This window comes from Anticarsia gemmatalis, chromosome 2 (genome assembly GCF_050436995.1).
Source record: "Anticarsia gemmatalis isolate Benzon Research Colony breed Stoneville strain chromosome 2, ilAntGemm2 primary, whole genome shotgun sequence".
Classification (NCBI taxonomy): Eukaryota; Metazoa; Arthropoda; class Insecta; order Lepidoptera; family Erebidae; genus Anticarsia; species Anticarsia gemmatalis.
Window position 1 is genome coordinate 13,161,186 of NC_134746.1, and position 10,058 is coordinate 13,171,243.

The 10,058-nt window shown below is 35.0% G+C and overlaps 2 protein-coding genes across 2 annotated transcripts; one reads left to right on the top strand and one right to left on the bottom strand.

The window, feature by feature from the left end:
- Positions 1–49: 49 nt before the first annotated feature.
- Positions 50–5,708, bottom strand: LOC142985319 (uncharacterized). The gene is made up of 8 exons (XM_076133423.1): positions 5,470–5,708; positions 4,541–4,840; positions 3,164–3,319; positions 2,732–2,820; positions 2,349–2,468; positions 1,319–1,420; positions 1,087–1,156; positions 50–859 (listed from the first exon to the last, which is right to left on the bottom strand). Exons 1-8 carry the CDS (start codon positions 5,590–5,592, stop codon positions 683–685), a joined length of 1,137 nt encoding a protein of 378 aa, XP_075989538.1. The 5' UTR covers positions 5,593–5,708; the 3' UTR covers positions 50–682.
- Positions 5,709–5,958: 250 nt separating this feature from the next.
- Nubpl (NUBP iron-sulfur cluster assembly factor, mitochondrial) lies at positions 5,959–9,855 on the top strand. Its single transcript, XM_076133435.1, has 5 exons — positions 5,959–6,165; positions 7,004–7,175; positions 7,587–7,752; positions 8,747–8,931; positions 9,389–9,855. Exons 1-5 carry the CDS (start codon positions 6,103–6,105, stop codon positions 9,757–9,759), a joined length of 957 nt encoding a protein of 318 aa, XP_075989550.1. The 5' UTR covers positions 5,959–6,102; the 3' UTR covers positions 9,760–9,855.
- Positions 9,856–10,058: the final 203 nt, after the last annotated feature.

Consider the following 10,058-nt stretch of genomic DNA (forward strand, 5'->3'; position numbering starts at 1 on the left):
GATAATAAAACAAATTTCCAAATGAATGAAACAAATAAAACAACAGGTGTAAGGCATAATTTCAATGTATTATCGCAATACATAACATTATCTATACAGACTAATACAAGGCATTCACAGTTTATCAAAATATCACTAGTGTGTCGAAGTGTACGCCGAATTAATTAAACTATGGCGACATGGCGGCCGCGAGAGATGACTACATCAGTTTTTTTAACAAAAATATCCTTTTATAAATAAAATAACAGTAACAACCTATCAAAACATTCATCGTGTTCGAAAATAGGATAAAAATGTTGTTCATTCACATACTTTTAACTACTAATACAAAATTTCATGAAATCGTTAAAACATGATATGATTACCAATAAAATAAATTAAGAATTACTGTGATTTGTGAACAAAATGAGCTATCTAGCTGAGACAAAAGCAATTTACTTCTTAGTTCATAAAACAGCTGTATAAAATATCTATGCTTGTGGATAATGTTATTAAAATGGTTTTTATACCAGTAGCGTTCCCAAGCAAAGTGTAACAAAATCGGTGTGTTCAATTTTATTAGCATAAAGTGTATTTATCAATGATTTTTATGACTAACGCCGATTTTATTACACTTATTGTATCCGAACAATATTCTTAGCCCCTCGATGAGTACGTGTGTCCCATTAGCTACGAAAGTGGTTTATTCTAGCACTTTGAATGGTAGTGGTGTGTTGTCAGCTGTGCCGGACGATGTGGTGAAGTAGGGCGACACGTCGGACAGGTAGTTTCGTGGTAGCAGTCCTATTAATAGAGCTATTTTCGCCGCTATCGGCGCCTTTTCTGTGTCATCGATTATTGTGTCTTGGTCTGGCATTACCTGGAATTAAATAAATGTGTTCATATAAGATACAAATCACAAAATCTTTTGTTGATTCAAGGGTGTTAGGGGACACTTAGGCAGCACATTATACAATTTATGCCTGCATTTTAATATTTAAATGTTACTATTTATTGATATCTGTTTAAGTTTGCTAAACAGTGACATGTTTACAAAGGACATTGTTTTTTAGATCGTCTCTATAGCTTACATGTGAAATGTCTTACCTTGTCTACAATATGTTTCTGAACTAGGCCATCGCCTCCGACGTAGAATGTCGAGAAACCATCATACCACCTGAAAACAGAGAAAAATAATTATAGAAAAAAATTGTTGTTGTGTGATGATGCTCGTTGTATAGAGCAGTCTCATAGAAAATCTATGAGCATAATTGTGTGCTAGTTACTCAAATCTTTATGTACATAGTATTGAAGTAAATAGAGGTACACTTGTACTCACAGTTCCTGGTCTTGGAACACCTGCTTCATATTCCAAAGTTTATATTTCCAAAACATGAAGAATACTTTGAGACCTGATATGCCTTTGATGCGCCATCTCATCCTAAAAACAAAACAATTAATGCATTAAAAAAATATTGTTAATCCATGCTAATTAACATGGAAGTATAATATTAAGTAACTTATTTTAATTTGGTACCTACTAAACTATAAGATATGAAATTGATCTGAGTAATATCTATACTAATCTTACTAATCTATACTAATATTATAAAGCTGAAGAGTTTGTTTGTTTGAACGCACTAATCTCAGGAACTACTGGTCCGATTTGGAAAATTCTTTCAGTGTTTGATAGTCCATTTATCGAGGAAGGCTATATATAACATCACGCTACGGCTATTAGGGGCGGAGTAGCAACGAAAAATGTTAAAAAAACGGGGAAAATTATGACCTATTCTCTCTTACGTGACGCAAGCGAATTTGCGCAGGTCAGCTAGTATCATATAACAGGCATATAAATAAGACCATGTGGGCTAAACAGTAACTACACTAACTACTCAACGAAAAGTCCTCCTTGACCTCATTTTACAAAAATAACCATATACATTGAAGTATGAAATTTGATTTATGGTGAGACTAAGCTAAAAAAACAATGTTTATCACATTCTCAGCTTAACCTACATAAGTTAAATATTGATTATTTATTATGTATTTAAAGTATGTTATCTAGCTTTATCTTTTTACCCGACTGTGCAGCGAAAAGGAGGGTTATGTATTTATTAATATAGCGTCACTGATGAAAGCTTTTAGTGTTCTTTGATAGATCATTTGCTATTCAATCAAAGCAGGAGTAAATAACTCCAGTGCTTTCATATTTGGTGACCAAAGGGCGTCCACTAAGTCGTTATCGTTGCATACGGACCGTAATGATTAGTTGCTTTGCTTTAATTTCTACGCTACTGCCTGCACTGGATCGGTATTCCGGCGCCATATACGCCATATTGAAGTATGAATTTGTAGAAAATACTCACTTGACGGAAGAGTCTTCAGGATGCGCTGTAATTTTCATAACTTCTAACTTGACATAGGCGAACTTTAAGTGTCCCACTGTTCGAAGCAGAGCCACCTGCTTCACAAAGTGGAATAGACCTCTGGAACATAAACAAATAACTGGTTAATCTCAGCATTCAGTTTATTCTAATCTTTTAAGAATCTGGTGGTACTGAGGTCAGGTACAACTGATGCCCGGTGTTTGAAAGGCGCAGGTGGCAGCTGGATTATGATTGCCAAGGTACGGTAGTCTATTAGATAATTATTTAATTCAACCCAACCCCCAAATTGAACTTTACTGATACGAATTAGCTACCAAAACACCACTAAGATAGATTATATTATTTTAATTTGTGTTACTTACATGTGTGTTGTCCCTCTGATGTTGTTAACAAATATCATGTTGGGTGAATAGATGGAGTAGTCCAGAGGCTTGATAAATAGGTTTGGCATCTACAACAAAAGGAAACACATACATCACCAATAATTCTTTGAAATAGTATAACCTCTCCAAGAATATTGGGGATTATTACGAAAAATTGTTTTAGAGCTTAGATATACCTCCCCCTATTACAAAAACTAATTATGATTCTTGATGAAAGGTTTTCAAAGTATTAAAAATTTTGCAGTTAAAGAGACTCCAAGTTATCTATGGAGACAGTACAGTAGCAGATCTTACAGCCTAAAGACTCTCTTTAAGCCCTAAGATTTCTATTTTACTGTTCAACGAGAGACTGAGTTGTTTAACTTTCGACAGAGCATTAAAATCTATTAAAATCTATAAACAAGTACTTACTGTGTCAGACAATGTGTGAAACACCTTCATAAGCTGTTCCTCGCTAGGCTTGCCTTCAGGACTGAGGTCTGTGTCGGGCCTCGTGGCCGGCGTCGCGCCGCGGCAATACGCGATCGCGTCTCGCTCGAACTCCGACAGGCATGTTGGTTCTAGGTCCTGGACAACACAGATTTACAGTTATGGAATCAAATTTGTTCTTAATTTTGTATTTAGATGAAGGTTGCCTAGAACTAACTGCCCATCAAGGCTCTATAAACAGTCCTCATGCTCGAGTCAAGCAAAGGTTTCTTATTTTTTAAATTCTTTTTAATAGTGAAATACTTTAGTAGAGATATAATTGACTGCCTCCGTGGCGCAGTGGTTTAGGTCACCACGCCAACACCACTGCGTCGGGAGGTCGTGGGTTCGATTCCCACACGGAACAATTATTTGTGCGATCCACAAATAATTGTTTCGGGTCTGGTTGTGCTTTGTGTCCGTTGTTTGTATGTTTGTAAAAGTCCCCGCGACACAAGAGCAATTCTTAGTGCGGGAGTTGTCTTTTTAAAAAAAAAAAAAAAAATTACTTTATAATATATTTACCAATGTTTCAATATTATCTACATTGGTTTATGTAATTTCTCATGAATGAAAAGACTAACACACTCTCACATTTAGAGACTTGTGAAAGTGAAAATCCCATATCTATGATTATCTTAAAGATACATGTACAATTGACAACAATAGAATACAGTAAACAGATATTAGTACACTATGTAAATAACATTTATGCTGAAAAGATGTGCACATTAGATAATGATTCTATCAATGATGTCATCTTTACAATGTACACAAACTGATTAAAATCTTTAAGTCATTCTTTACAGAATCATAATGTGTGTATTTTTGCCATGCATTATTACAATACATAGATTCTAAAAGCAGAAGCAGCATTCAAAGTTATCTAATCTGTCTCTCCTTATCATGAATTGTAAACATTAAGATTTGTTTATCATTCACTGTCATACACTTCCTAAAGGAACCTACACAAAAATCAGCTGTTACTGCAACATAAATATATAAGCTGAAATGTTTTTTTGACTACACCGAATGTTATTTAGTCCAAGAATTTGTCACAAGGCCAGGGAAAGGCAAATATTCTATATATTATGTATAGTCAAAATATGCACCACATATTTGTAATAAACATACACAGAAACCAGACTCACTCCCTATTACATAAGACTACTATGTAAATGGTGAAATTGGAGTTAATACAACAGGTTAGATATCATGTATATATAAACAGAATTTTAGGTCTTGCATAACTCAAGTAGACAGTGCTTTAGATGAAGAAGTATAACTATAGTAAAATTAGACAGATCATTGGATACTTACATTACTATATTTAGTTAAATCTATATCTCCAATATTAGAATACGGCACATCAAACGAGTACGGAGGCATTCTCCTCTCTATATAATCATCGGATGTCAGCCGCAAGCTCTTGAGTTCCATCCCGTAATCATCGTGACTGTCATTGTTTGTTCTTCGGTGTGTTTCGTTAGAATATAAGTTATTTTTGTTGTACTGTAGATGGTTTTGTATGGTGTCGTGGATGTGAATGTCGTCGATGTTGCTCTCTGAAGCACATCGTGGTGCTAGTTGACAACTGGATATGCGTCTGTGGTTCAGGAACTGAAAATAGTAGTTACGGTTTAATAATCTATCTTACTTATTACTATGCAGAATGTTAAATATACATTGTTATTGATTTTACACATTTTATTATTTAACAGTTTACGACATTACCTAGAGATAAATAATCTTTTTATTGAGTCGGGCTGACATGAAGGCAATGCTTATAACCTCAAATAAAAAAACTGTTAAGATTTATATCAATGAAATAGCTATACTTAAACAGGAAGAGCCGCCAAAATCGTGCCAAGTAAACAAACCGCATAAGGGGGAGTACACACGAGATACAATAATAATTGCGCATTGGCAAATATTCTAGGATCAAACTAAGCTCGCATCATCATTACATTAATTGATAAGTTAACTATTATCTTTATTAGCGCGGATGCTCTACCATTCATAAACATTACATTTTGTGTCGTATTGAATGTCTATGTCAGTACCACGTGAATCTGGTGCGATCGTACGATTCAGCATACTCTAATTGGTTCAATGTCAAGGAGGAAAAAGCTGTTGTCGACATAAATAATACGCATTTTTGTAACATTACGTAACAAGTATATGCGTTACTGGAACCCGTGAACCTTAGGTATACTGTAAAACAACTCCAAATGCCATATAATACTCACTTCTTCCAGAAATTGCGTCCGCAGTGGGATCTTTCTAGACAAGCGGCTTGAGTGATTTTTGGTCGAAACGATGCCATTTATTGGCAAAATTTTATGTGAAATCGTACGTAGGCAAAAAGACATTTTATTTTCGTACACTATTCACTCGTAAACGCAAAGAATTCCGAATTTATTCGAAAATATGTCGCGAAAAAGTCCCGACATAGCGCAAAGAGATTGACAGTTGTGTTTAGTTTTTAATTTTCGAACACCTGTTTAGTGTTTACGCAAAGACCTCACAAATTCAGCTTTGTGTTTAAGAAAATATATAAATTAATAACAATGAATTATTTAATTAATAACATTAAATAATTTATTAAAAAGAGTATTTTTATTCTATCGCTTCAACAGAACAGATAAATTTATTTAAAATACACAAAAATGAAATGATTAAAATTAATCAACCATTCATTTCTGCAGTCTGTGTCGAAGTCCCTCAAAGTGTCAAGTGATAAATGTCAAAAACTAAACAACTTGATTTCAGAACGAATATTTTGCGTTGCATTCACGAATTTTAAACAAAAAGATAAAATTAACGCTATCGAGACTGATATAGTTGGATATTTTATTTGTTAACATATACAAGAATATAAAATGAACCTGCAACGGGCTTTTCAGAGGGTTTATGGAGTTTTATTGAACACCAATGTGAACACTGTGAGTATACGTATTTTGCATCCATTTTACTCTATTATTACCTTAATTCCTCATCCGCTGTTAATATTTGTGCCTCCACCAAGCTTATACGATGCTAGAAATACCAGGCCATCTATTATCCAAGCGGTTGGACGAGTGTAACAACCAAAACACATTGGGCAATTGACACTATAGAGTTTAGCCATTCATTTAATTCTCATTTCTATGCTCATAACCTATTTGCACTACATAGGAGATGAAATTTGCAGCCGATTCCTCCGAATAATCTTCTTAGCAAACAATCTACCTTTTTATAGGCATTAAGGCAGCAACAGTAGCCAGCCAGATGATTCAATACCTATCACAAATCTGTTAATTCGATTTAATCTTATCTTCCCTGATTTACTTCAAAACATTCTTGTAATTTGGAAAAGCTCAATCAATTATAATCTTTTACAGAAGATAACATTTAAGCAATATCTTAAAAACTTATTTTTGTGTTGACAAAATTGTAATGTACATTATGATCAACTAAAGATATGCACCCAAGGGAAACACCTGTTTTTGTACATACATACACAATATCACACCTTTTTAAGGCTGTAGGCAGAGATTAAAGAACACCATTGGTACAATCCTTACAAACTTTGCTTGCCTCATTCACATACATATTATTATAATATAATATATCTTGTCATACAGAGCCACTGGTTACAAGTACTATGCACCTGACCTTTCTGCAAGATATCTTTTTGCTGAATAAAACCCTCTTACTCTGATTTTCAAACAACCTGTAACTGAATTTATATACTTTTTATTTTAAATTCTATAGGTAATCAATATCTTGATTCTTTTTCAGGCCTTACCATGTTGCTATTCAGTCCGTCTGAAACACACCAAAGAGGAATTAAATGAGCACAAAGCTAAAGTGATGGGCAGAGGGCTGCCAGAGAAGAAACCCCTGCCAGGAGTCAAGAGTATCATACTTGTGGCTTCAGGGAAGGGAGGAGTGGGGAAGACCACTACTGCTGGTTAGTATGTTGATTTTCTTCACATTGGTTTACAGGGCTTAGGCCAAACAGATAGGAAGACCAAGTATAGACTTTGCTCTCACATAATATGGGTTAAGTAAGCATCATGAGTTCCTTTATGTCAATATCTCAAGCTACCAGCTAGATCTGCCTAGCCGCAAAGCCACTGAGTGTAGTGCTATGTATGCCTCAAATGGCTTCTCCATAAGAAGATAATATCCAAAAGTGGGTCAGTTACTCATTTACTCTCACATAAATGAACTTCAAATATATTAAAAATATGCTTCAAATATATTCAAATAAATATATTTGAAGCATATTTTGAAATTCAGAGATAGCTAAATTCAATAATTATTGTAATAAATGAATAATATTCACAGTAACTGTAATACTCATTCTATTCTCTTGTAGTGAATCTCGCATGTGCTATGAAGGTGATAGAGCCAGACAAGGAGATTGGCCTCCTGGATGCTGATGTGTTTGGACCCTCAGTGCCTCTCATGATGAACATCAGCGGAGAGCCCATGCTGAATGATGACAATCTCATTGAGCCACTACTTAACTATGGAGTTAAATGGTAAGAGCTCTTGCAAGAATTATTAATTTGACCACTGAATTCATTCATGTTTTTGGCAGACATTTGTTTAAGTCCTCAGAAAATATGTTTTAGTATATCATTGATTATGGATTTTTCAACTATACAGACCACAGACAGAGTAGAATAGACCAAACTTGAAATAATCTTTCTGAAAGAAACGCTTGTCCTATGGTAAACGAAAGTAAAAAAAGTGCATTTATATTAGTCAGTGTTCTTTGGTAACCCTCTACTATCGTGACATAATAATTTATACCGTCTCTTCCATGTTATGAATCCTATATGGTAGTCGGTCCTCTTTCGTAACCTTTCCTCAACTTCAGTCTATCCTCGACATCAAATTCTGAAACCTCACTCTCATGTCTTCTGTGACATAATATACTATGTTTTTACAAATAAGTGTGAATCACATGATAACTGTTAACAAGGATATTGTACAAACAAACTACCCTTACATAATGCTTATGCAATACTTTGTTAAGTACATTGCTAGTGTTATGAGTAGTCTTTGAGACTGCAACTCATTTACATTATAATACAAGTATGTGATACAAAAGGAAAATGTCTTGTACATGCTTAAGTTAAATGAGAGCTAAGTTATAGGCGTTAAAAACACGACACAGTTAATACTATGATGTCACTACTTTGTTTAAATCGAACTCTTCCACTAAGATTTGCTCCCATGTCTTAAAGTCTTTTACAATCAAATGTAAAAGGACACAGAATAATCAGACCCGAAACAATTCATGGCTCACTAAAATTGTTGTGGAATCAAATTTACAACTCTATATATATTTTTATTTTCTTGTCTATATTCTGAAAAACATGCTGTAAAGGGGATTTGGCTGATGTTTTTACAACCGGCCGTGCCTGGCATCAACTTTTCTTTTAATATCATTATGGCACCCAGTTATTAAGCAGATGAAAGTTCTGTCATAGATATTATCGACTGTGAGTTTTAAATTTCTATGTACAGTATGTCAATGGGTCTGCTCGTGTCCGGCGAGAACGCAGTAGTATGGCGCGGTCTGATGGTGATGCAGGCGCTGGAGCGACTGACAAGGCACGTGGCGTGGGGACCGCTCGACTGCCTCGTGGTGGACACGCCCCCCGGCACCGGGGATACGCACCTCTCGCTCGCACAGAACTTACCACTTGATGGTGAGTTGAAAAAGATTATCAACTATTATACTCTTTTTTTATTGTAATCTTAATTAATAAACAAACCCATTTTCCCACGTAATTCAACTTAAGGTGTTGTGACGCGCGGCAACGTAATATGATAAATCTTAAAGATTTATTTACTTATGTCGCCAACGCACATTGTTAAACGGCATTGATAGCGTTGTTTTTCAAGTATTCAAAATGGCAAACACTACTTGTTTTTGTGGCAATAGCATTACACTATTAATAACATAAATAAACACTTGAAGTAACAGCTATCTAGATTAACAAATTAGGTAGACCACTTATCTTCAAGTAGGTTTTTATTCGTTTTCAAGTGTACAGGTTTTGATAAATGTCAAGTATCATTATTTGTTATACTAAATAGAAGTGAAGACACCCCTTTAAAAAGAACATCTAAGACTATTCCTTATCATTGTACTTTTGTTCACAGGAGCTCTAGTAGTAACTACCCCACAGTCAGCAGCACTACAAGTAACCAAAAGAGGCCTTAACATGTTCGACCGACTCAAAGTGCCCGTCATAGGCATGGTTGAGAACATGTCTCACGCAATATGTCATAACTGCGGCACCAAAAACTTTGTCTTTGGCAACGAAACGAAACAGTGCGCCGAACAAATGGGCTTGGAGATCATAGAGAGTTTCGAAGTCGACCACAACATGTCCGAATGCATAAATAGTGGGAAGCCAGCAATATACGCCCTCCCCGATAGCATACACGCCGAGAAGTACAGACAACTAGCAAATAAAGTGTTCAAATATATAGAAACTAAGGACAACGAGAGAGCTAAGGTGAAGGAGTAGAGTTACGCACAATGTCCGTGTTCGCAAGTAGCTACCAGTAGTTGTTGAATTTAATTTTTAATTATATTATACAAATAAATGTTTTACAAAAGTGTTTATAGTTGTGTTTCTCATTTGAGTTTGCTGCCATATGAACTCTACTCGTAGAAATGCTTTCGAAATATTATGTTGCTGTGTCAAAGACATCATCTTGAATACATACATAGCTTTTGCGATAGTCATTACAGTATGATATTTTATAGCTAATAATATGTTTTTATAGTTTAGTACAGTATCAAAAGTCACGCTTTCAGGGGTTC

Excerpts from the sequence above, each read along its gene's own strand:
- LOC142985319 (XM_076133423.1), bottom strand. The coding sequence starts at position 5,592 with ATGTCTTTTTGCCTACGTACGATTTCACATAAAATTTTGCCAATAAAT. Across the intron at positions 2,821-3,163 it reads TTCACACATTGTCTGACACA|ATGCCAAACCTATTTATCAA; the intron begins GTAAGTACTTGT and ends CTTTTGTTGTAG. Across the intron at positions 1,157-1,318 it reads GTGTTCCAAGACCAGGAACT|GTGGTATGATGGTTTCTCGA; the intron begins GTGAGTACAAGT and ends CTCTGTTTTCAG.
- Nubpl (XM_076133435.1), top strand. The coding sequence starts at position 6,103 with ATGAACCTGCAACGGGCTTTTCAGAGGGTTTATGGAGTTTTATTGAAC. Across the intron at positions 6,166-7,003 it reads TGAACACCAATGTGAACACT|GCCTTACCATGTTGCTATTC; the intron begins GTGAGTATACGT and ends ATTCTTTTTCAG. Across the intron at positions 7,753-8,746 it reads CTTAACTATGGAGTTAAATG|TATGTCAATGGGTCTGCTCG; the intron begins GTAAGAGCTCTT and ends TTCTATGTACAG.